The 25830-nt window shown below is 44.2% G+C and overlaps 3 protein-coding genes across 4 annotated transcripts; 2 read left to right on the top strand and 1 right to left on the bottom strand.

Annotated features, from left to right (window-relative positions):
• The first annotated feature begins 1654 nt into the window (after positions 1-1654).
• On the top strand, positions 1655-8805 carry LOC101160250 (lamin-A). 2 transcript variants are annotated; one of them, XM_004074119.5, is made up of 13 exons: positions 1655-1815; positions 2225-2587; positions 3774-3930; positions 4122-4247; positions 4330-4500; positions 4587-4712; positions 4944-5164; positions 5813-6074; positions 6164-6271; positions 6352-6471; positions 6551-6607; positions 7799-7996; positions 8480-8805. In XM_004074119.5, the coding sequence occupies exons 2-13, from the start codon at positions 2247-2249 to the stop codon at positions 8513-8515; spliced, it is 1923 nt and encodes a 640-aa protein (XP_004074167.1). In that variant the 5' UTR covers positions 1655-1815; positions 2225-2246; the 3' UTR covers positions 8516-8805. The 2 variants fall into 2 exon arrangements, with proteins under 2 accessions (XP_004074167.1, XP_011479395.1); XM_011481093.4 differs by having other exon boundaries at positions 1662-1815; positions 7802-7996.
• Positions 8806-8954: 149 nt separating this feature from the next.
• naxe (NAD(P)HX epimerase) lies at positions 8955-12754 on the top strand. Its single transcript, XM_004074118.5, has 7 exons — positions 8955-9692; positions 10551-10738; positions 10811-10919; positions 11514-11624; positions 11805-11915; positions 11987-12134; positions 12421-12754. The coding sequence occupies exons 2-7, from the start codon at positions 10569-10571 to the stop codon at positions 12618-12620; spliced, it is 849 nt and encodes a 282-aa protein (XP_004074166.1). The 5' UTR covers positions 8955-9692; positions 10551-10568; the 3' UTR covers positions 12621-12754.
• A 68-nt stretch (positions 12755-12822) lies between these two features.
• scn1bb (sodium channel, voltage-gated, type I, beta b) lies at positions 12823-24863 on the bottom strand. Its single transcript, XM_020707240.2, has 6 exons — positions 23944-24863; positions 23694-23857; positions 14980-15220; positions 13997-14138; positions 13825-13899; positions 12823-13206 (listed from the first exon to the last, which is right to left on the bottom strand). Exons 1-5 carry the CDS (start codon positions 24032-24034, stop codon positions 13830-13832), a joined length of 708 nt encoding a protein of 235 aa, XP_020562899.1. The 5' UTR covers positions 24035-24863; the 3' UTR covers positions 12823-13206; positions 13825-13829.
• Between the last annotated feature and the right edge of the window lie 967 nt (positions 24864-25830).

Genomic DNA, 25830 nt, shown 5'->3' on the forward strand with positions numbered 1-25830 from the left:
CCTTACCCCCAAGGCTTCGTTCACAGCTCAGAAGTGAACATTTATGAAATGGCAACAGATTAAGACTTTATCACATTCATAATCTGATCAGAATTGTGGATGTGTTGAAATCAAAGTGTAACCTAATCAAGGAGCCAGTATCTGTCTTCACACCATTGACTTCTGTTGTGAAGTTAGATGTTTGGAAATGAAAAAGCGTTGGGGATCGATTTGTTTTTGTATCCACCCTCCAGCTGTAATTCAGCTACCCCAAATTCTTCTTTCAAAGGTCAGGGCTTCTCTTTGGTTGAATTAGTAATCTCATTGGTAATGTTCAAGTAAAACCACTAGGTGTTGCTATTGCACCATACTGTTAATAAAAACAACAATCCACTATAGATAAATTTTGTGGATGGTGTTTAACCCTTGTGCTATCCTAGGCACTTTAACATTGGGAGTTGGGTCATCTAGACCCACTAGACAGTGCTCTGAACCTTTTTTCTTCAATGATTTGTGAACCTCACTGGTGTCCATGGATTACATGAAATCTTTCCACCTTTATCCATCTTTGTCATGGTAGGGAGAACATGTCAAAGTAAGGGTGGGGTCATCTAAGATAACACAAGGGTTAAAAAGTCTGCAAGTACTGCATCACTGTGAATGTCAAGGACAAAAAGCTGGAGGTTCGGGTGTAAGTGATCCATCCTGCAGAACTCCAGCAGCTCAAGTGAGGAACACAGCACAGAGAAACATCCCAGAGCCTCTGGACATGGGAACTTCAGATGGATAGAAGGGTGGTGGATTTCTGTAATCAGATTACCTTTTAAATCACAAAACAACAGCTTTATTATTCATATTATTATTCAATTGACGAAGCACCGCTTTAAAACCAAGTCTTAAGAAACACAAAATTGCAGGAAAAGATCATATTTATTTGGTTATTATAATTATTATTTTGCAGTGACAGACACACAGGAACATCTGCTGTAGGGCAGAGAAAGACTCAGCTGCCACATAAGGTTACAGGTTCAGTGACTCAGTCGAGGACACTTTAACACATGGACAGACAGAACGGATCACAGTGCAACCTTCTGATCAGAGGATAACTGCAGATGATCACAAGTCCTGTTTTGTAAGTTCAAGTCAAGTCTCAAGATTTATGGTAAAAATGAAAATTTTAATTGTCACATGTTGCCAATAAACTACTTTTAAACAACTTTTTGGGACACAACAACAGACAGGTAACTTTTCTTTGTTTCCAAAGCAGAAGCCTGATAAAAAAAAGCTTTTTGTTTTCCGCCACGTCCCGAAGATAAAAAAATAAAAATCAATTGCAGTTTGTACACAAATGCTAGACCACAAGTTACAAGTCTCTGGACATCATGCTTAAGTGCAATTGAAGTCCAAGTCCTCATCTCAGTGGACCCCTCCCTACCTCTGTGCCATATAAAGAAATTTGGACTATTGTGACAATAACGTCTAGTGGATGGAGAAAGAGCTTTGAGTTGAACATTGAGGGTGACTCATCCTGTCAGTGTTCAGTGATCCCACGAATGATCAAATGGAGCTGTGGCCGAGTGACTCACTGCTTCGGACTGCTGTGCCTCTGCAGAAGAAGCACCTACCGGGTGCCAGACCCGGGGCCAGCCTCTTCTCCCTCCCATCTCATTCTTTCCTACAAGGGCAGTGCGTCGGGCTTGCAGACGTTGCAGTCCCAGACTGAGCTGCTTGGAGACTCCTCACATCCCATAACACACAGAAGAAGAATCACGGAACCAGTGGGAAAAGATCACAACAGCAGAACCTCCTTGTCCTGTAATCGCCTCTGAAAAAAAGGTAAATCTGACAGATGGGAGTTTTTTAGGTGAAGTTCTGAACCCTTCCAACAACTTTTCTGAGTTTAGGTTTTCATCTAAATACAAAATTAAGAAGGTTTTCTGGATTATTATTTTTTTATTATTATTTTCTTTTTATGCAAGCACATAATTTTCCTTCAATCAACACATGTTTTTAACAGTTTTTTTTTAATACAAATTAATTCAATTCTGTCAAGCTAAATCCAAGATGTCTGATTTGCAATCCTGCAGCAGAGAGGATTTCTGTTGTGAAATATGTGCACATTTTTACCGTCAGCAGCTGAAAATTCCTTCAGAAAAGTTAGATTTCATCTGAGGAACAAAGGCGTGCAGACAGTAAAATGTCCATTAAAGGTCATGAATAAGTATCTGCTTTGGCATGTTTCCAGAACAAAAGGCTGGAAGGTGAAAATGGCAACACCAAAGAACACTCCCCGTGGCTCGAACATCATGCCGCTGTCCCCCAACCGCATCACCAGGCTGCAGGAGAAAGAGGACCTCTCCAACCTCAATGACCGCCTGGCTGTCTACATCGACAAGGTGCGCTCGCTGGAGGCCGAGAACGCCTGCTTGCGGGTGCGCATCACTGAGTCGGAGACCGAGGTGACCCGGGAACTAACTGGCCTGAAGAACGCCTACGAGGCAGAACTGGCGGACGCGCGCAAGACGCTGGACTCTGTGGCCAAAGAGCGCGCTCGACTGCAGCTGGAGCTGGGGAAACTGCGGGAGGACCACAAGGAGCTGAAGGCCAGGTGGGTTCTGTTTAAGACCATGTTTTTTTTCCATGTTCTTGTGGCATTTTTCTGATGATAGAGGATACACAAAATTGCGTTTTTGAGGATTTCTTTAAGCAAATCCTTGCGAACCAGGAGCAAGCAAGTTCGATAAAGATTGTATTTGTGACGTAGAAAATATGCTGGGCGGGCAACTGCGACTCTTCTCCAGTCCTTTCTAATTTATCGAATCATGTACGTCTTCATTTCTCTTGTCCAAGCTGCCATCAAGCTCAAAAATGTACGGCTGGATAACTCCAATTTTGATCGCAGTTTATTTTGCACCAAAAATGTTAGGTTGGGGGTGTCAAGGGGTTGAAGCTGGCAGGAGAATGTGAAAAAAAGAGAGCCTTTAGCAAAGGGGGAGAGGAAGGGGAGCAAGCTCCACCAAGTGTCCCACCCACAACTCAGGTAAATTTGTAATGAATAACTGGCATTCTGCAGAAATTAAGTCCTACAAAAAACAACTCAGGCTTTTTGATTTAGGCTAAAAACGGCCTAATCACGTGACAGTGCTTGGATTTCCTAATTACACCCAGACTCTTGTTTCTCTGTGTTTAAAGTTGAAACAGGATTTCAACATTTTGAAGGAGAGGTCAAGAACAATCCTGACTCAAAAGTTTTACACTTTCAGGCTCTGTTTGCCCATGGGTGAAAGCATGTATGACTGCCCTGCTGAGATCTCACTCATGTAACTCACTGCAGCACCGGTGACTCATCGGCTCCTAATAACTGGAGTTTGTGAGTTTGCTGGGCCCCTCCCTGGACTTAGACTTGTTCCTATGCTGTTACATCCAAAGCCTGATGACTAACTCTTTCCTTCCCCTCCCACTACCACAGTGATCTGTTGACACAGTACGTGGCATCGTCTCAGTGGGTGCTCCCATTATTTTCCATAATGTTGGTCTGTGTGGTTGGCAAAGTTGTTTCCATGGTAGCGACTCCACTAAACCCCAATGTCTGTAGTTACCAGATCTACAGGACAAAACTTTGTGGTCTCTGAGTCATCCACAGCAAGGTCTTTCCCCTCATTCCTGTTTCCCCCAGGCTTCCTTCTCACAGGGATCTATTTTTAAATCATGCAAAAGAAACCTCCAGCGCTATTTTTACTCCTCAGCTCTCTCTGTCAGTTCTGAAGATGCATCCTGAACTTCTGTCTCTGCAGAAACACCAAAAAGGAGTCAGACCTGGCTGCAGCCCTGCAGAGGCTCAAAGATCTGGAAGCCCTGATGAACTCCAAGGATGCCTCTTTGACCACAGCTTTAGGGGAGAAGAGAAACCTGGAGGTAGAAAACCGGGACCTGAAGGCGCAGGTTTCCAAGGTAACCTCATCTGCTCATTAAGTTGCAGTTTTCCGTGTCTTTAAGTGATTCTAAGCATCCAATTCACATTTGTCCCTGCCTTCCTCCTCCTGGAGACTTGGATTTGAACAATTCAGGTTCTTGTCTTCAGATGAAGCTCTGTTGATGACTTGTGAGCCTTCGATGTAATTTTCAATTCACTTGTGTCTCAGCTGGACACCGGTCTGGGTGATGCCAGGAAGCAGCTCCAGGATGAGATGCTGAGGAGGGTGGATGGAGAAAACCGCATACAGACCCTGAAAGAGGAGCTGGAGTTTCAGAAGAACCTCCATTCTGAGGTCAGACAAATCTGCTCATAAAATCGTTTGGATGAAGACCCCATAGACTAACATATATATGGTGAACCTTTAACTTTAACAGGAACTGCAGGAGACAAAGCGGCGCCATGAGTCTCGTATGGTGGAGATGAACAACGGTCAGCAGCAGGACTTTGAGAGTAAACTGGCAGAGGCGCTGGTAGAAATGCGCAGCCAGCATGAGCTACAGATTCAATTGTACAAAGAGGAGATTGAGAAGACGTACAACGCAAAGGTGCCGCTCTAGATTCAAGACAAATGTGGACCTCCCTTTTCCATGCTCTTGATGCATGATGAAGGACATTCTGGTTTCTGTTCCAGCTGGAAAGTGCTCGACAGTCGGCAGACAGGAGCAGTCACTTGGTGGGAGCGGCCCACGAGGAGCTGCAGCAGATACGGACTCGTCTGGAGTCCACGTCGGCCCAGCTGAGCCAGCTGCAGAAACAGGTGAGCAGGACCCAGCAGAACCCCAACAGAACCAAGGCAGCTCCAAGAGAGCCTCCTGCAGTTCATGTAATCCACACAATCTCTCTGAACAAAGCGAGTATTTGTGATATTTGCCTACATTGTTTTTTCTTGAACGTAACCTTTATTTTTGATTACATGCAGTAAAATAAACTTTTTATTAAAAGACTGAGATGCGACTGATCTTTACTGAGCCGGTTCTGTCTGATGCAGCTGGCAGCTCGCGAGGCGAAGATCAGAGACCTAGAGGACGCTCTGACACGGGAACGTGACTCCACCCGGCGCCTGCTGGCTGACAAGGAGAGAGAAATGGCAGACATGAGGCAACGGATGCAGCAGCAGCTGGATGAGTATCAGGAGCTCCTGGATGTTAAGCTGGCTCTGGATATGGAGATCTGCGCTTATAGGAAACTTCTGGAGGGAGAGGAGGAAAGGTTTGTTTAAGGAGGACTGGTGGCAAAAACAGGGAGCAGCAGATGTTAACCACTGCAGAGTTCTTTTGACTCAATATCCTGCTTAATTTTGATTATTGTAATCACCTGCAAATGTAAGGAGCTTCTGATTTTAAGTGAACAAAGTTCCCGTTAGGCCTCATTGGTTTTGAAACTGCATTTCTTCAAGTCTGGTCACTTCTTTATCAGTTCTGATCGTACACCAAACATCTGCAGATGTCCTCCAGCCTTTTCAGTCATGATCACATATTTCTGTGAAAAAAAAGCCTGCAAAGTCTCTGTTTGCTGTGGCAAATATAGCTTTTTTTCTTGGGATTGGTGGTTTTTAATAGTTATGATATAAAAAAAAAAAAAAAAAACTCAGACTTTGGTAGTTTCCCAATTTCATTGGTTTTCTTTCTACATTTCAAAACTTCCCATTAGGGGGCATCCAAGAAATTGAAATGCATGCATTAACTTCCACAAAAAAAGAAATTTGAGGGGGAAAAACTGGGCGTCTTCTTTGCTTTTACATGTTATCACATGTTTTTAAGTCATTTCGGATTTTCAAACCAGCCCTGAGCAGGAAGTAAAAGTGTATTTTCTTCTCCTCCGGTAACTGAATCATCTTTTTCATCTTCACCCTTGCAGGCTGCGTCTGTCCCCCAGCCCCCCTCCCACTAGAGTGACAGGAAGTCGTTCTTCAGTGGGCCGCTCAGTCCACAGCAGTGCTCAGAGCTCGCCCGCTAAGAGACGCCGCCCCAACGAAGCCGACAGTGAGGCCTCCAGCTATGGAGGTGGAGCACTGGCCCGCACTCGCATCACCCAGCAGGCTTCGGCGAGCGGGCGCGTCACAGTGGACGAGGTGGACCTAGATGGGAAGTATGTGAGACTTAGCAACAAAGCCGATGAGGTGAGACGATGGGCCGATGTAGTCTGTCCTTTTGAATGTGAGAAATTGACACAATAGAAACAACTGATGGCCATTTTGTTTTGTTTAAGGACCAGAATCTGGGGAGCTGGCAGGTGAGGCGCCAGGTGGGATCCGGCACTCCCATCCTCTTTAAGTTTCCAGCTAAATTCACCCTGAAGGCGGGTCAAAGGGTCACGGTTTGTACTGTCTTTAATCTCCTAACAAAGCCACAGCTTAGCTGCAGTTTCCTGACCTCACCTGTCCCATCTGCGCTCAGATCTGGGCCTCAAATGCAGGCGGATCACATAATCCTCCTTCAGATCTGGTGTGGAAGTCTCAGCCTTCATGGGGCACTGGAGACCAGTTCCAAACCACCCTGATCAGTGCCAGTGGGGAGGTACATTCAACCAATAACACAACACAGACAATCACAACTCAAGTTACTGTCGTCTGAAGTCAAAACGTTCTTTTTATAGGAGATGGCGATGAGAAAGGTCACCTACACACACTTTGAAGATGAAGACGACAACATGGTGGGTTTAAAAATTCCATATCATATCAATGGGAGTTAAACATAACTTTTTGTCATTTGATGCATTAAGGGTCAAATTTACCCAACATTAATCTAGAAGCTTGCTCATTTAAAAATGAAAGCTTCATGACAAACAAAGGACAAGAAAAACCTGAATCTGATCTATTGTTCCTCCTTTGAATCCATTTAAATTGTAATTAAAACTGAATGTTTTAAATGTTCTAAAATAACTGACATAAACATAGAATAGAATAGAATAGAATAGAGTTGAGTAGAGTAGAGTAAAGGTAGAGTAGAGTAGAGTAGAGTAGAGTAGAATAGAGTAGAGTAGAGTAGAGTAGAGTAGAGTAGAGTAGAGTAGAGTAGAGTAGAGTAGAGTAGAGTAGAATAGAGTAGAGTAGAGTAGAGTAGAGTAGAGTAGAGTAGAATAGAATAGAGTAGAATAGAGTAGAGTAGAGTAGAGTAGAATAGAGTAGAATAGAGTAGAGTAGAGTAGAATAGAATAGAATAGAGTAGAATAGAGTAGAGTAGAGTAGAATAAAATAGAATAGAATAGAATAGAATAGAATAGAATAGAATAGAATAGAGTAGAGTAGAGTAGAGTAGAGTAGAGTAGAGTAGAGTAGAGTAGAGTAGAGTAGAATAGAATAGAATAGAGTAGAGTAGAGTAGAGTAGAGTAGAGTAGAGTAGAGTAGAGTAGAGTAGAGTAGAATAGAATAGAATAGAATAGAATAGAATAGAATAGAATAGAATAGAATAGAATAGAATAGCACAGAGGTAGAGGTACAATATTTTTTTGGGCAATGCAAAAACGTTTTCATAAATATTTTATGAAAACTCAACTCAACTAAAGCCCATTAGCTCATGTTGCAGAAAAACAGAATAAAGAGACAATGACTCATTTAGGTTTTTAGTACTGACAAATATATACAGGAAATGTGAAGTACCTATATTCAATATAACTAAGAAATATTTGCACATACACATATATATATATAAATATGTACATACGCAAAAAAAATTGTAGTTATAGCAGAGCTATGAAAAAAAGAAAGAACTTAAAGCATGAATATTTGTGAATAAGATTGTGTGCATTTCCAAATTATGAGACTAATCTGGCATCATAGCAGTGACAGAGTAATAATTGCTGAAGTTCCTGCTGCTGATGTTATGTGTGCATATTTTCTCTAGCAGGTGGCACACAGCACCTGTGGGGACGGTGAGTACAACCTGCGCAGCCGCACAGTGGTGTGCGGCTCCTGCGGCCTCCCCTCAGACAAGTCCAGCAGTTGCTCCGCCTCCTCCTCCACCCGCTCCGTGCGCAGCGGGGGACTCTCTGAGGCACTGCTGCCCACCTCCTATATCTTCAGCAGCAGCACTCCGCGCAGGGTGGGTCCAGACTCGGTTGAAGTTTGATTGGAATCCGTAGTCCCGCAATCTGTACATTTGTAGAGAGATTTTGCTACACTGCATGATTGTTTTTTAAGTCTATCAACTTCATCTGATTAACAGATTACATATTAAGAAAAAAAGAACATCTGTCTTTTATTTATGTTACCAAGTTTATTCAAGAAACACAAGTAGTTATTCCCAAAACACCAATTCTTTATGGTTTAATCTTTCAAGCTTGGCACCGCCTCCTGAACTTTGACCTTTGGTGGAAAAAGCAGCTTTGACTTTAATTACAGACACCAAAAAAAAACTTTCACATTTCAAGTTATTTGCTTTTACTACTTTGAATCAGAAAAATGAAGATTTTTACAGTTGAAAATGAACCTATTAAATAAAGTTTCAAACCAAATAAATTATTTGAAAATGTCCTATTGAAATCTTCTGGAGTTCTAATTTAGCCAACTGACATTTTTGTTTCAGACTGGACCCAGAGTGGAGAGCTGCCCCATCATGTGAAGTCCTGCATCTTCATCCTTCCTCTTTTTTTTATCTGTCAGCTTTATATGATTATAAACAAGGAATGCATGCATTAAAACTTTCAATATTTTTTTAGTTATGCATGAAAACAGCAAGTGCAGATTATTTTTTACCTCGACTTTTTTTGTAAAAAAATCCATGTGTTTTTTTTTTTTTGCTTGAATGTTGTCATTATTCTTAAAAACTAAGTTTATCTTAAAAGTTGATAGCATACACAAACATATGGGACATACTTTATACTTTACTGAGTAATAAAGGTTTTACAGAAAGCTGTTTTATTTCTGTTTCTGCACTGCATTGGATTGCAGCTCGTGCCTTTCCAATCTGATATAACTGATAACATCATATAGCCTATACAGCAAACAAAAAGAAATTATAAAAAAACCAAGCAAAATAAAAGAGAAAAAAAGTAAACTAAAAGATTTTTTGTCATATTTCATTTTCAAAAATTAGTAGAAGATTTGTTGCAAACAAATGAAATTCTGAAGAATCATATTAATACATAGACAATTACTTAATCAAAACTTTTCAGTGTTTTTGCAATTATGCTTCTTAGTTTTATACAATTTTTCATAACTTTTTGAAAGTTATATACAAAGTAAAGCGAAAACATTTAACGAAAAATAAAATATATTTTAAGCAGAAAATGAAAAGCTTTTGGGGGTTTAAGTTTAAAAAATATTTTTGAAACATTAAAATAAATGTTTTTATTTGACATAGATGTTTTGTTACAATATACACTTCCCTTAAACTGGCACAAAACTGTTTATTTTGTAATTTTTCATTTTTAACATTTAGGCCAAGATTGTCTTAAGCAGCAGCGCCCTCTGCTGGTGAAGTAGTTGGAGGTGCTGCTCACATTGCTATTAAATCCTGCATGCGTATTAATCCCACAAATGTGATCCTTTCGTCATCAATAATCATAAACCCTGAAATCACCCCGACGTTAAACTCTTTTCATTTGGCCTTTGAATGGTCTTTTATTTTGATGTTTAAACAGGCTTTGTTGTGAAGTTTTTTTTTAAGGCGGAAGTTCCGGGTACGCTCGCAGCAGGCGGCTTCAGACCTTCAAACAAACCTTCCCAATTTGCTGTCAGTCTCACTGTGGAAGGGCTGATGTGAGCTTGCTTGTTAATAAGGCAAACCTTTAGACTCGGTAAGTTTCGTTAAAACATTCGGTCAAAACCGGAATCTTGCAGAGCACTCTGATGTTTTCTAACAGCTAACCCAAAAACCGTAAATCGAACATAAATGTCGCAACCTGACATGCCGAAAATGAGCGCAAACCAGCTCCAAATCAAAACATAACAACACATTTTATTATGTCTTTCAAATATAGGATTTGTTTTGTTTATCTCTTAACAACGAATAAAGCTAAAGAAGAATCAACCAGTAGACACATATTCTGGGCATGTTAACAGGGTCACAAACATTTTTGGCAGTAATGGGATAACTGGTATATTATTACTTGTTTCAATTTTAATCATTTGTGCTTACCTAGTTTATTAAACACCACACAGGTACGAATGCTTGACTACTTTTTGAGTCAGTTTATCTCCTGAAAGAAAAAAAGACAATAACAAATCTTAAGATCAGAACATTTGAGCCTGTTATGACCAGACGTAATTGCATTCAGAGTATGCACTTAAACAGGATATTCTAACTAGTAAATAACTTTACTATTACAAAATTAAAGATTTTTCATGACAAACGATTTTTACATGAACACTGAAACATGTGTATTTTTTGCAATCTTTCTAGAATCTGCAGCAAAGTATAAAGAAACATCTTCGTCTTTAGTTAATGTTCATCTGTGTATGTAACACATTTAGCACTATATTACAAATTTTACTTTGCATTTAGTAAGGCTCTACCAAGGATCGATGACCTATAGGATATACAGAGGCCACCCACCAGCCTTCATGGACAGAAAAATCAGGATTATTGTGTCATTGCCTTCCCATTCAGACTTGCTGCTCATCCTGACCATCACCTCCTCTTCCTCTCTGCACAGGAACCTGCACCCACCTGGATGTTGAATGTTCGGGCTCTGTTTGGGATCGGCTTCCTGGTGACCTCCCGAGTGGCAGCTTCCTTCTCCCAGGCTGGGACATGCTCTCTTTCCGCTGCAGCTGACCACCATAAGGAGTGTTTGGGCAGCAGAGCAGCATCCACGATGGCCCACAGCATTAAGTATCTTGGGTGAGGACTGACAAGCTGGGGAGGGTAATACTCAGACTTCATGAGAATAACTCGAGTCCCGTCTCCTGACAGGCAGGAGGAGGCTCAACACATTGACGAGGAGCTCTTCAGTGAGTATGGCTTCAGTGTGGACCAGCTGATGGAGTTAGCTGGACTAAGCTGTGCCACAGCCGTCGCACGGGTGAGACTTGGCTCAGGCTTTTATTTTGAAGTCTGGCACAGAGCTGCAAGGAGAGGGACTTTTTCCTGACAGATGATTGCTGGCAAGTTTTTTAAAGAAAGTCTTCATCAGACCAGTGAATGCTTATATTGGTCAGTATTTGTTGGCGGGTTAATACCAGTTAGTCATCTAGATCCTACTTTACTAAACCTTAACTTACCATCAAAAACAAAAGGTACTTGTCCTCCTTTTTTGTCAGTAACACTGCCATTCTTGCAGAAAAAACACAGTGGAGAGTCATGGATTAGTAGAGACTAAGAAGTTCTCAGTTGTTTGTTCCCAGATTAATGGAATGAAGCTGCGGTACACACTTCCACAAAAGCCCTCCCAGTGAAACTGACTATTAAAGCTCCAACTGACCATCAGTTTTAAAGCCTCTGCTTTCATCCAACCACCTCAGTGATTCCTATTTTCATGCTTATAGTCTATCAACAACATGCTAACATCATCATAGACGTGGAGGTGTTGAGTCTTTGCTACTCTCTGACAGCAGAATCGAACCCTCGACGTGTTAGCACGTTCTGTGGCTCTGCAGCAGATGTCTTTTTGTCGCAGGCGTATCCTGTTGCGTCTCTGACGAAAGCCAGACCGACTCTGCTGGTGGTCTGTGGACCAGGAAACAACGGGGGGGACGGCCTGGTCTGCGCCCGACACCTCAAGCTGTTTGTGAGTAAAGTTTGTTTGTGGTGCGTGAAGATCAGAGCCTTAAAGCTGGTTTTCCTTTTTTATTAGCTGCATTAATGGAAAGTAGATAGAATGAAAATAGACCCCTCCTCAGAAAAAACAAACTTCAGTCGACAGAAGCCAGCTAACACTCGCCGAGTCACTTCCTGTTTGTGTTTGCAGGGGTATGAGCCCACCATCCTGTACCCCAAAAGGCCCAACAAGCCTCTGTTCCAGGGTCTGACCACGCAGTGCCAGAAGATGGAGATCCCCTTCTTGACAGAGATGCCGGAGGTTGTTGCCCTGCTCCTCTGATATCACTGCAGAAGCTTCCTAAAAGCTGAAGACACTCCGTGTCTTCTCAGGTGGACGTCATCGACGAGGCTTACAACCTGGTGATTGATGCCATCTTTGGCTTCAGCTTTAAGGGCTCTGTGCGAGAGCCGTTCGGCTCCATACTGGATGTCTTGAAAAAAACCACGGTGCCCATCGCGAGCATCGACATCCCGTCAGGTCAGCTCCTTCCTAACGACTGCTAATGTGCGGACACTGAAGGCTGGAATTTGTAATCATATTAAAAAATGTTTGAAAAGTTAGAAAACTATTAGTAAAAAGCAACAATTCTGAGGAGGTGAGGCCTTTATTGTCTTTGTCGGTTTAATCAATATTTAATTTGTGGAATGATGCTGCGGGTCTGAGCAGATCTCACAATAGATGAGTGAAAAATGGCTATTGACCCACCCAACCCCCAGGAAACGAAGTGGGGGCTGCCACGGATGACTCCTGTTCTCTCTTCCAGGCTGGGACGTTGAGCAGGGCGCCGCCGATGGCCTGCAGCCAGACACTCTCATCTCCCTCACCGCCCCGAAGAAAGCAGCATCCATGTTCAGAGGCCGGTACCATTTCCTGGGGGGTCGCTTCGTGCCCCCCAGCCTGGAGAGGAAGTACCAGCTGAACCTACCGCCGTACCCCAACACCGACTGTGTTTTACAGCTGTAGGAGAGGATGGGGGTGGTTGTTAGTCCTATGCAGATGTTTGTGCCATTCCAGCGTTTATACTGAGGCCTGGCGCAGCCACCTTCTGCTACAGATTGAGTTTGATTTGTGAAAATAAAATGTTAACATCCACCAGATGTGTGGGTGGGTCTGCGTTTTTTTGTGAGCTTAAAGTGACAGTAGAGCATGACAGAGAGCCTTCCCCTCGTTTTCTAAGTTTTTTTATTTGTCACTCATTATACATCTATCAGTACTGGAAATACACTCCAAAACATCCTATCATAGAGACAATCAATGGGAGCACAGGACGTGTGGTGGGTGTCTTTTACATCGGGGGGGGGGATGCTGTAGAAAGTCTGTCTTGAACCGTCAATATCCACTGTGCCTGTGTCTGACGGTGTGGCTCATCGATGCATAATGTTTGCTTACATAAGTGCAGAACATGCTTGGACAGGCAGAGCGTATGTACAGGGCTCGCTGGTACCATGCTGTCTGCCTGGAGGTGCTAGAGGTGAGGTGGAAGAATCGGCCCAGGCAATTGCCATGCTGGTCAGAGTCTGGAAGGAGGTGTTCAGTCCATGGAGAAAGCCTGGAGACAAACCAAGAGAGCTTCAATCCATCTAGCTAGTCATTAAGATCAGAAATCCTGTGGAACCAGATCAGGTACTCTGTTGTTGAGTGTGTGAGCATTTGAGCCTTGAAATGTTAGCTCCCTCCATAAGGTTTATGATGAAAGCACCATCTTGTAAACATTTCAGCAGCTCGGTGCTTTTAAAGAAGACAGACGTCCCCAATCAAAGTTCTAAACATCGATTTATGAGTTTGTTGACCATCTCTGCTCATAGATCAGATCCTTTCCTCAAGCTGTGACACATTTGAGAATCTAATGCTTCTTTCTCCAGAAAAGGTCCCATACTATTAGCCTTCCACCTCTGCACCTGACAAAAACCTTTGTTCCACAAGTCTTTGATGTTGGTCAGAAACAGTCCACCACAGACGCGTTTCTTAGATCTTCATGTTCTGCTGTTTTGGTCTTTAGGGTGAGAATGCTGCGTCAAAGTCTGAGAGAAAGTTCGGTTTCTGTACATGAAATCTCTTCAGGACCACTTCAGCAAAAGTTCTTTGGTGTTGCCTCACTTCTGAGAGCTGACCAGGCTTCAGACACTTGTGTGGGCGTGTAATGCAAAGGTTCAGGATCCGTTTTTACCTGTGCTATTCTCCGACTTGCACCCCCGCACAGTTATCTTTGCTCTCTGAAGCTATTGCTAGATATTCCGCATTCCTGAAAGAAACAGAACAAAAAGCAAAATTAGCCAAACCCTTCAAAACATGACAGACCTTGTGTGGACAATGATCATTTAGCTGCAGCAGTCACTTACGCCGCCTCTCGAAGCGCTTCTTCACCCGCCGCTGCTATCTTCCTGTAGCAGTATATCATCTCTATGAGGAGCCAGACCTGCAGGCCGATGATGGACACATACATCATAACCTCTGACACAATGGACGCTGTTCCCCTGGTGGCTGCACAGAGAAAAATCAGTCATGGACGTTACAGAAGAAACTTTACAAAACAGGGACTGAATGTTGACCTTTGACTCAAACAAGAATGTAGATGTGTCTTCATAAAAACAGTAGCTGCAATGTCTGTATCTGACTGAACTGTGATAAGTAGTGAGATTTATGTAGAGTCCACCCGCATAATAATCAAGAACACCACACTAAATAGGTGTAGATTACTCATCCAGCCTCTCAGATGTAATGCAATAAAACTATATACATATCTGCACAAACAATTGGTCTGAAAGCCATAGGTTGGTCACGAACCACCAGAGTTCATTCCTGATGAGCCAACTCTTTTCCAGAGAAGGAAGACAGTGTTCCCTCCTCGGTCTGTTTTGATTTTTGATTAAATAGGTATGTTTTGAGAGGCTGCTTAATATTGGTCGTACTTTTTTATTTTATTTCCCATCATCCTTTAGTATGAAAAGGCCTGAGTTGATTCTCTGCTTTTTGTGCAGAAAACAGATGAAGTCATGCTCTTATTAACGCTCTTGTCCTAAAGCCCTTGAATCAACTTTTAGGTTTTTCTCCAGCTCACATCACCTCAGAGCCTCCAGAGTGTCTGTCGAGCAAAATGAAAGTTGATGAAAGAGCTTTGGCTTGATATACTGGTAGTTTTTCTGGAAGCACTAAACTCTCAGGACCTAATCCATCATCAGAGTGCTCAACTGCAGCATCTCTGCAGGTTTAGTGGAAACCTGTGACAAGACTCAGAGCTTGTAAGAAGTTGGCTCTCCAGAAAGATCTCCAGCAAATCCCACAGACTCAAACCTCAGTGACCTTTAAGATGATATCATCGTACCTTTAGCCACCACCGTCAAGTGGACCACCTTGCCCACGATAACTCTTTTCTGAAAGTTGTTGTCGTAGCTGAGGGTGCGATATAAGAAGCACTGGTAGGTGCCCGAGTCGTTAAAGGTGACGTTCAGCAGGTAGATGGAGGCATCCTGGATGTCATTGCTCCTCTTACTCCCGTTCCAGTCGATGCGCTCAGAGAAGTCGATGTGTTCGATGGTGGCGACGCCCTCGTTGTAGCTGTAGATCTAGAGTCACATATATGCAGATAGAAATTACCACCTTATTATTACTTTTAACATATCTTGTTTTTGCATTCTTTTGCACAAAGGGAGATGATGCTGCAGTTAATTGTATTTGTTCAATAACAATAGAGCTATTCTATTTTATGTATCAAAAGCTCATAAATGAAACCTGTTAAGCTTCACTCACTTGATCTTGATGATACCATCAGCATTTGCTGGGCATTATAATATAACGTCCCCCCCACCGGAGATTTATTGCTTAATATTTATTAAAAAATACATTCAGGACCATAAATATTTGGACAGAGACACATTTTTTCTAATTTAGTTTCTGTACATTACTGCGATGCATGTTAAATAAAACAACTCAGATGCCATTGAAGTGCAGACTTTCAGCTTTTATTCCATTGGTTGAACAAAAAGATTGCATAAAAATGTGAAAAACTAAAGCATTTTTTTAAACACAATCCCTTTATTTCATGGGCTCGTAATTAATTGGACAATTGACTTCCATGCTATTGCATGGGCAGGTGTGGACAATTCCCTTGCTATGTCATTATGAGGGAAGCAGATAAAAGACCTGGAGTTGATTAGAGGACTCGTGCTTGCATTTTGAAGATTTGAACAGACAACATGCGGTCAAAGGAGCTCTCAATGCAGGTAAAAGGAGCCATCATTAAGCTGAGAAAACAGAACAAAACCATGCAAGAAATTGTTACAGTATTACGAGGGCAAAATCAACAGTGTGGTACATCCTGAGAAAGAAAGAAAGCACTGGTGAACTCAGCAACGCAAAAAGACCTGGACGTCCACGGAAGACAACAGTGGTGGATGATTGCAGAATCATTTCCATGGTGAAGAGGAACCCGTTCACAACAGCCAACCAAGTGAACAACACTCTCCAGGAGGAAGGCGTATCAATATCCAAGTCTACCATAAAAAGGAGACTGCATGAAAGTAGATACAGAGGGAACACTGTGAGATGCAAGCCACTCATAAGCCTCAAGAATAGGAAAGCTAGATTGGACTTTGCTAAAAAGCATCTAAAAAAGCCAGCACAGTTCTGGAAAAACATTCTTTGGACAGATGAAACCAAAATCAACCTCTACCAGAATGATGGAAGAGAAAAGTATGGAGAAGGCGTGGAGAAGCTCAGGATCCAAAGCACACTACATCATCAGTAAAACACTGTGGAGGCAGTGTGATGGTCTGGGCGTGCATGGCTGCTAGTGGCACTGGGACACTAGTGTTTATTGATGATGTGACACAGGACAGAAGCAGCCCAATGAATTCTGAGGTGTTCAGAGACATACTGTCTGCGCTGATCCAGGTGAATGCAGCCAAACTGATTGGGCGGTGTTTCATAATACAGATGGACAACGACCCAAAACGTACAGCCAAAGGAACTCAGGGGTTTATTAAAGGAAAGAAGTAGAATATTCTTGAATGGCCAAGTCAGTCACCTGATCTTAACCCAATTGAGCAGCATTTCACTTGTTGAAGACTAAACTTCAGACAGAAAGGCCCACAAACAAACAGCAACTGAAAGCCGCTGCAGTAAAGGCCTGGCAGAGCATTCAGAAGGAGAAAACCCAGCATCTGGTGATGTCCATGAGTTCAAGACTTCAGGCTGTCATTGCCAACAGAGTTTTCAACCAAATATTAAAACTGGGGTCTGAGCCGTCGCACTGTTTTGTTGTTTCCAAAATGCCCCGCCCCGGCTGCAACATGAATCCAATGGAGGACCTCTTGGCGAAGGTTGCGGGGCAGTAGGAGTTGAACACGGTCAAAACCTGCACCTGGGGCCTCATTTATAAACGTTGCGTACGCACAAAAGAAGGCGTACGCCACTCACTACGCAATAGTTGAGATTTATAAAAAGCAAACTTGACGGGAAAATGTGCGGTCCTTCACGCAAGCTCTGACCCAGGCGTACGCACAAAAACGGGTGAAATGAGAAACGGCGACACCGTCGGCAGATGGAAGAAACACGTGAAAGTGACAGTGTGTGCCAAATCGTGCTGGCATGTGCTGTGCTACACAATGTGGCACAGCTTAAAAACGTGCCTCTACCCCCTGGCGCTGATTGCTGTGTTGGCCCCGACCCTGAACCCCATCCCCACGCATTTGAGCCATTTGCTGCTGCTGTGCGCCAGCGTTTGGAAGTGATGCGTCGCTTGTAAAGAAAAAGAGGTGTGGAAAATATTATTTATTTAAGAATTTCCTCATCGTGCAGTTTATTTCAGTCAGGGCGATCTTGATTTCGCCCAACTCCTTGGCCACCTCTCTGATTGAACTACTGACTTCCCTCTGCATTTCAAGGACTGCATCGGTGAGGACGCGCCCACTGCTGGAGGGTTGAGAGCCGCGTGCCGTGGAGACGCTGGGTCCAGACGGCTGCTCAGCTGCAGCATCGTAACCACTGGCCCCGCTGGAACACCCAGCAACTAAAATAAAATTGTTCTATATTAATAATCTGTAATTGTGTAGCCTGCATACATGTGACTTGACTGCATTCATTTGAATTATTTCTCTTACCTGTGTCAGCCTGACCCTGGCGCGTCGGCGTCCCCTCCGTCTCAGTCAGGTGACTGAGGCGGAGGAGGACGCCGATAAGGGGGACTTAATAGGGATTCCCCAATAATAGCGGCCAGTTTCTCATCAAGAGGGGTCAGCTCCGGTCCCCCCCCCACCCCCCCACGTGGCGGACACACTCTGCCGATGCAGCACTAGACGTTTTTTTGCCTCGACTTTGATGTCCGATCATTTCTTTTATTTCTTTTTCATTTCGGCCACGGTCCCAGGTTGTGAGGCTACAGCATTTTCGGCGTCTGCCACCGTTTGCCGCTTACGTGCCTTTTTGGCATTAGTAATGCCCACACTGGGCCCTCCAAACAACGTTTTATCCTCTTTTCCACCTCGCCAACGATAACTTCTACTTCACATTGAGTGAAGTTACGTTTTTTTGATTTCCCTTCTGTGTTTGCCATGATTTAGCAAGCCATGAATATTAATTTGTGGGCGTTTCACGGACTATTTATGGGCAACTATGGGCGTGTCATGAAGCCGCAAAAGCTGCGCTGCATTTAGAATCGGTTGTGATTTATAAAGGGAAAGATGCATAGGATGTGCGTGCGCACGGTTTAATAAATCCGAATATTTCTGTGCGTACGCACGTCCTATGTTTCATCCGTACGCCACTTCTGACGCAAATCCTACGCAAAGTTTTATAAATGAGGCCCCTGGTGCCCACCACCACCTGTAGAGTACGTCGTTGTGCAGCTCCAGACTGCCCCACTGGGAGTGCAATATTTTCAGCTCTGGGGCTGGGACTTGCTTTGTGAAGTCTTCATGTTATTTATGAGAGGCAGTATTGTCATTTTCACTTTCACGTGTTTCTTCCATCTGCCGACGGTGTCACCGTTTCTCATTTCACCCGTTTTTGTGCGTACGCCTGGGTCAGAGCTTGCGTGGAGGACCGCACATTTTCTCGTCAAGTTTGCTTTTTATAAATCTCAACTATTGCGTAGAGAGTGGCGTACGCCTTCTTTTGTGCGTACGCAACATTTATAAATGAGGCCCCTGGTCCTTGGAAAGACACAGCTTGCCAGTCGGGTTGCCTCTGGGTCTCCAGCCAGCCCCTCACCTCGGCCAGCACCTGGTCAGCCTTTTGCTGCTCTTTGAGCTGTTCTGTAGAAAATGGTTCCCTTTCAGGGATGGTGACAGCTGGATAGGCTGCAGCTGCCAAGGGTCCCAGTTCTCGTTGCTCTTGGCGAAGGCAATGGCGACACTCATCAGTGAAGCAGGGATGCCTGGAGAGAGCATCAGCATTGCTGTGTTGACGTCCTGGGCGATGCTGGGCCTCAAAATCATATTCTTGCAGGATCTCCAACCACCTTGCCACCTGGCCCTCAGGCTGTTTAAAGTTTAACGTCCAGGTTAGGCTGGCATGGTCACTTCGTAGCCGGAACTTTCTGCCAAGGAGGTATGGCCGAAAGTGCCTCACCGCCAAAATTACAGCCAGGAACTCCCGTCTGGTGATGCAGTAGTTTCTCTCGGGCCGACTTAAGCTGCAGCTTAGTAGGCCACAACCTGTTCACAAGTTTCGTCCTGCTGGGAGAGTACAGCTCCTACCCCCACAATGCTTGCATCAGTGTCCAAAGTGAACGGCTGACCAAGGTCAGGACAGTACAGGAGCATCAGCAAGGGCAGACTTTAGCCGCTGAAAGGCTGCTGCGCACCCCTCAGACCATTCAAAACGCTTGCCTTTGTCTGTCAACCGACAAGGAGTTGGCAATGGTGGCAAAATCCTTTATGAAGCGGCGGTAGTAAGAAGCCAAGCCAAGAGAGCTTCGTAGCTCTGAGGTGTTTGATGGTCTCACTGCGGCGACCTTAGCAGGGTCAGTTGCCACTCCACTCTCGCTGATGACATGACCTAGGAAATGTGTTTGGCGGGCCAAAAGGGTGCACTTGGCTGGGTTTAGTTGTAGCCCAGCCTGGCGAATGGCTACAAATACTTCACGCAGATTGTGGACCGCTACTGTGAAGTTGTGGGCATGGACCAGCAAGTCATCCAGGTATACTACGCAGCGTGTGCTGGGGATGTCTTTAAGAACCTGTTCCATAAGCCTCTCAAAAGTAGCCTAAATGGCATTACTTTAAACTGCCATAGTCCTTGGCCAATGGTAAATGCTGTTTTGGGCCGGGCCTCTGGTGCCAGCTCCACCTGCCAGAACCCGCTGCGTAAATCCAATGAGCTGAACCAACATGAGCCAGTCACATAGTCCAGTGCGTCATCAATGCGGGGCAAGAGATAGGAGTCTTTTCGAGTCACTGCATTGAGGAGCCTGTGGTCCACACATGGACGCCACCCTCCGCCTTTCTTGCGGACCATGACCACTGGTGCAGCCCTGGCACTTTGCTAGCGGCAGACGCTGAGGGCGAAGGCGGATTGGATTAGCCTCACCAGTGTCAATGTGGTGCTGGACCAGACCTGTTCTAGTGCAGTCCTCTTCACGAGCAGCAAAGATGTCCCAAAACTCTTGGAGTAAGCACCCAAGCTGCTCCTTCTGTGTCCTGCTGAGGTGAGTGTTGGTGTGATCCTCCATATCTTTAATCGCTGCAACTGTTTCAGGGGATGGAGCAGTGGTTAGAGAAGGGATGGTTGCAACAATTTGAACTCCATGGCTTCTTTGGTGTTTCTGTGGGCGCCGATGGTGACGCTGTTTTCTTGCAGGTTTGCTGTGTTGTGCTGCATTGCTCTGTTGCAACCTCCTTGTGGCCTCTTCCGGACCGCAGTTGTAAGACCTCAGTGTCTATGCAGTGAGGATTGTGGGACATCAACGTATGCCCCCCAGCGACCAAGGAGGTCAAGCCCTATAATGCAGTCATCTTGGATGTCAGCCAGCCAAAACTCATGTTTAGACTTAATAGCCCCAACTGCCACCGATAACAATTTTTTCCCTGACACGATGGTTCGCTCACCTGTCACTGTGAGCAGTGCAGTCTCAGTATGAACCCAACCCTCTGGGAGAGAGCCTGGTAACGGTCCCTATTTAACAAGACAGATGGTGGACCCTGTGTCCACCAACCCACTGCAGGGCTGGCCACCAATGGAACAGTCCAAATATAATCCACATGTTGGGCCACAGCGACCTACCACTGGAGTGATGGTTCCGAGGGGTGTTGTGGTTTGGGGTGAGGATCCCCTTACTGCCTCACCCCACTGGTGTTTCCCTGAAGGGCCTGGGGTCTGGATCAAGGACTGGGTGCCGGACAGTCTCTGGCAAAATGTCCTGGTTCTCCACAGCGGTGGCAGCAATTGGACGGCATCCGGCGCCGTTGGGTTCGAACAGCTTGAGCTTGACTGAGCTCGTCCTGCGCAGAGTCCTCCGACTCATGGTCAGCAGCCCTCACCAGTGGGGATAGCTCAGTTGAACCAGGACACAAAACGTCCTCCGCCTGTTCAGCTCCTCTCCCAGACTCTCTTCACTACGTCGCCGACACCGTCGCCTGATCAGCTGCTCTCTGCTCTGCTCACTGGACACTCGCTGCCCAAACCTTCTGTTTAAGGCCCCAGTAACGATTTTTTTTTTAGATGAGCTACATACAATTTTTTTTTTTGCTTGTTGATGTGAAGAAAACGTAGAATTAATTGAGACTCTGGTCCCGTTACCCAGGCCAGGTCCAAGATGGTGAGCTAGACCCTGGAACCAGAACCATCAGAAGAACCATCCTCCCGCCAAGCCAGTAGAGGGCTCTTAGTAGTCCAGATGAAAAAAAAGGCCTCTGACCCAGCTTATGCCCACACCATTGCCTTAATGGACTATATCATACAAACTGAATTCATGCTTCCCAGTGCACTTACCTTCCACTGCACTGCGGGCGGGTTGGTTTTTTGTGTTTTTGTTTTCTATGGTGCAACTAAAAGTTGCTGGACTCAAACACATGCTACAACGGTAATGACTTTTGTGAATGCGAAAACATTAACCTTTGAAGTAATATTGTATATATCTATGAATGGCCATGTATTGTCTTTCTTCATTATTGTCCATCACTGTAAATAAACTGCACCACACCAAAAAACAACTTCAGTTTCCTGACACTGAGTCGAATTTCAGTCTTCTGGTCACTAGCCCATTTAGTTTTTTCTGTGACACAGTTGCTACAATGAGACTCTGATGTCAACAATAAATAGGAAGCAGCACTCCCCGCTTGTTAGGAAATAAATGCCTCAACTGAAAAAGGAGAGACTGAATGTTTGTGTTTTCTCCATCTCTGCCCGTCTGTGAAGCATTATTTTAGAACAGGGCTTTTATCACAATTAGGAAAATTTTGTAACAGCTAAAGAAAAAGATGGGTTTGTTTGGATAGCACAGCACATACACAAAACACATTCCAAAGCATTTAAAACAAAAACTGCAAAGATGAGACTGAGCGGAGGAGGAGTAGGAGGAGGGTGTTTTTCAAATTTAAGAGAAACACTTATAATGAGATTTTCATTAAAGACCCAATCTAATCGCCTTTTGATCTATTTTCAAAGTGTCCCCAGTGGTCTTTTAATTGTGATGATGCTGTCTTTAGCCAAAATCCCAAAACCTGTGACCTTTTCTAGGACATAGTTTCTGCAGAGTAACATTAGTTCAGTAGAAATTCACTTCTCTGAGGCGTGGGCGGAACTGTTGGCACGGAGGAACCCTGCTCCCACTTCCTCTCACCCATCTGTTTTTGCACACCCCCTCTAACTTACAGCCTCTCACACCTATCCAGCCGCACAGTTTTGAGCCAGATTCCTCAAACGAGGAAAACAAAGACGTACATGGATCTATTTGTCTACAAGTGGATGCATCAGAATGGAGCGGAGCAGGGACCTTAAGGCCTGCTGATAGTAGCTTCTAGATCACAGCTACAAACTTTTTCTAACAGCTTTTTTTTCGTTTGCTCCTGATTCACAACGGTTTAAATAAAGAAATACTCCGAAATGTTATTTTAATCCTAGTGTTCTCCATCATGCAAAAAATGCTGCAACTTTGAGTTAAAAACCCCAACATGTTCATTGGAATGGGTCTTTAATACTTTGGTTGTAGTGTTAAGTAGCAGAAGCATAAACAGTAACTTCACAAGGATGACGAGCAGTAGCTCACAGCTGGAAGGTTCTTGGTTCAATTCTCATTTTGGTCCTTTCTATGTGTTTCCTGTTCATGCATGGGTTCTTCTTGCTCCTTACAGACCAGATCCATGTTTTACATGTGGGTCTAAAGTGACCCATGCAGGGTTGACTGTCTGCATGTGTTTTTTTTGATGGATAGATGACCTATTTAGGGTCCCATTACACCAGAAGCTGAAGGTTCTGCTTTTGGTGCTGAGGTGGATGACAGAAGATGTGGATGGTAGAGGAGGATCAGGAGGAAATTGACATAAAGTCAGATGTAATGAGAGGAGTATAAATGGCCTTAAGCAGGTCTGGTCCTGCTGAAAGTTTCCTTTTAGTCAAACTACTCATAATTTCAGGGGTTACATCTTTTATGTAATCTGTTGTTCCCAGATAACCACCAATATTAAAGACCCACTCAAATGAAAATCACATTTTAATGCTTTCAACATGTTCTTGTTGCATTTTCATCACAATGGATGACATTTATAAAGAAAATTCAGCTTAAAATTCATTTTTGAATATTTCTTTATTCAAATTGTTGTAAATAAGGAGCAGACGGACAAATACAGCTTTTAGCAGGGCGGTAGAAGCTACAATCGGCAAGCCACAAGCTCCACAAACCACAACCCGCCTTCACCAAAGGAGGATTGGAGAGGGTCTTTAAGGGGTTCTTGTGATCTTTGAGTAATCATGATTTGGTGTTTTAGGTCATCTGGAACCAAAAAAAAAGCCCCCAAATGTCTGAAACACCTTTTCTCCTGAGAGAAACATCTGCAGCTTCATGGAGATCCACAATCCCTTCAGAAACTAAACAGCACTCACCTGAACAAAGTCAGCCTCTCCTGTGGGTCTGAAATACCACTCCACAGTGGCGAACGCCTCCACCTCGCTCCTCCTCTTGCAGGAGATGCAGCCCAGCTTGAAGCCACGGCCCACCACGGCCTCTGTGTCAGAGTCCACTTCTGCACAGGCGCCATCGCAGTGGTCTGCAGTTTCCAAAGAGACAGGCGTTACTGCAGGTCAGCAGGAGGGCCACAAACACTTAGGGCTGCAGAGGAGCAGCTGAACTCACCGATCAGGGGGCAGAGGAGAGCAAGGAGCAGCAGGTGCACAGGTGCCATGTCTCCAGGTAAGAGGACAGCTTGAGGATTTATGAGGCTCATAAACTGGACAGCTTTAATAAAGCGATATTTGCACAGCTTTGAGGAGGAAAACCGCTGATCTGCAGCAGAAGACTAAACATGCACGTGGCTGAGTTTGTGCATAGGCCTTCCTCACAGTCGTCTTCCTCAGAATCCAGCTGGTTCAGGTCTTTGGCTCAATCCAGGTATCAGACTCACGATTGACGCAGATCCTGAGATCGATGAAACTCGTCCCTGAGGTCCTGATGCTCACGTGGATCACAACAACATCCCTCAGCACCCGGTGCATCAGCACCGCTGCGCGTTCAGAACCGAACCTGTCGGTTTAATTAAGGTGGGCCTCCCGGCCTGTCCGGACGAAAACAATCGCTTATCTAACGACCCCGTGCGCGTAGCGGCGACGTTCCGCTCGCGCGCTCATAGCAAAATGACCGCAACCAGGGATGGAAATACAAGCGTCCGCGCGCAGCTCGGTTCCGCGTGAATCAGCCGCGCGCGCGCAGAGGACGCTGCAGATGCACTGCGGTAAAAAAAAAAAAAACGGCACTGCGCGCGAGCAGATGCTGCGTGTCACGAAGCGCGGGTTGATGTCCACCGGATCCACACGGGCACGAGCTTTTGACTTGAAAGCTCAGCTTTGGTGTGCACATGCGCCGTGCACCCTATCCCCTTTTAATATTTTGTTAGGACCACTTGTGTACCACCATCCTTTTTTAGATGGGGCGGAGGGGTGAGGATACGTCATTTCCTTTCTGTTGGGCAGTTTTCGGGCATAAATGGAGGTCAAGGTTTAGATGTCAAGGTTAGGAGTTATGAAAGCGTGACAGAAGATGGATGTCCTCGTGTGTGTGGGTGTGTGTGTGTGGGGGGGGGGGGGGGGGGGGTTGAGAGAGAGGATGCCGGAGCATCTTCTTTTGCTGCATTCCCTGACTGCTTGGATTTTCTAACATGCACTGAAAATAATTTGGAGTGTGATTTATTTACTTAAAGCAATAGTTTTTCCACACAGAAAATGCTTGTAAATAGTACTAAGGCAATTGTAAAGTAAAATTTACTAGAACCACTTATTGTTCATGAAAAATACACAAGTAAATTTCACTCAGATTATTACTATTGCATCCAATTACAAAACCTAAAATGTTGCTGTTTCTTTGTGGATCTTACTAATTTTTACTTTGTTATATTCTATGTCATTATTAAGTTATGTTTATAAATGATATATTAGTTAACAATAATTTAATTAAGTACATATATTTACTATTCGATTCAATATAATTCTATATTTTCCCAAAACACATATTTGCAGCTTAAGGATTATTTGAAACCCATTTTTATTTAACATTAGAAGTTGCATAAATAAAACATCTACATAATATTGCACATAGACACGGCCTTAATGTCTTGTTAGCAAATTTCAAAACAGTGCAAATAAACATAAGTCTAGTAGATGCAAGAAGGAAGTACAGAGATCAACATCAACCAGAAAAGTAGAGCAGTGTACAATTTAAAAAGAATTCAAATGCATATTTCAATTTCATTGGGCAACCTAAGTTGACAGCATACGTGTAGATGACACCAATGAGGAGAATGCAAGCGTTTGTCACACTTATGCAGTCCTCCAGAACTTTTGGCCCCTCAATGATGACTCACCCATACACAGGGTCTTTGTTGTCCTGTGTTGCAATGGTGTTACATTGGGATGGACAATCTTGAAGCGATTACTTCAGTCCTCTTTTACTGCTTCTCGGCTGACATCCTGAGAAAATAAATAGGCTGTAATTAGAAAGAATTAAGAATACATTCCAAGAAAAACAAAC

The sequence above is a fragment of the Oryzias latipes genome, chromosome 11 (assembly GCF_053564925.1).
Source record: "Oryzias latipes strain Hd-rR chromosome 11, Olatipes_Hd-rR_3.1".
Lineage (NCBI taxonomy): Eukaryota > Metazoa > Chordata > Actinopteri > Beloniformes > Adrianichthyidae > Oryzias > Oryzias latipes.

Excerpts from the sequence above, each read along its gene's own strand:
- naxe (XM_004074118.5), top strand. The coding sequence starts at position 10,569 with ATGTTGAATGTTCGGGCTCTGTTTGGGATCGGCTTCCTGGTGACCTCC. Across the intron at positions 10,739-10,810 it reads CACAGCATTAAGTATCTTGG|GCAGGAGGAGGCTCAACACA; the intron begins GTGAGGACTGAC and ends GTCTCCTGACAG. Across the intron at positions 11,916-11,986 it reads TCTTGACAGAGATGCCGGAG|GTGGACGTCATCGACGAGGC; the intron begins GTTGTTGCCCTG and ends GTGTCTTCTCAG.
- LOC101160250 (XM_004074119.5), top strand. The coding sequence starts at position 2,247 with ATGGCAACACCAAAGAACACTCCCCGTGGCTCGAACATCATGCCGCTG. Across the intron at positions 2,588-3,773 it reads CACAAGGAGCTGAAGGCCAG|AAACACCAAAAAGGAGTCAG; the intron begins GTGGGTTCTGTT and ends CTGTCTCTGCAG. Across the intron at positions 4,501-4,586 it reads AGAAGACGTACAACGCAAAG|CTGGAAAGTGCTCGACAGTC; the intron begins GTGCCGCTCTAG and ends TTTCTGTTCCAG.
- scn1bb (XM_020707240.2), bottom strand. The coding sequence starts at position 24,034 with ATGAGCCTCATAAATCCTCAAGCTGTCCTCTTACCTGGAGACATGGCA. Across the intron at positions 14,139-14,979 it reads CTTGACGGTGGTGGCTAAAG|CCACCAGGGGAACAGCGTCC; the intron begins GTACGATGATAT and ends TTCTCTGTGCAG. Across the intron at positions 13,900-13,996 it reads GAAGCGCTTCGAGAGGCGGC|GAATGCGGAATATCTAGCAA; the intron begins GTAAGTGACTGC and ends TGTTTCTTTCAG.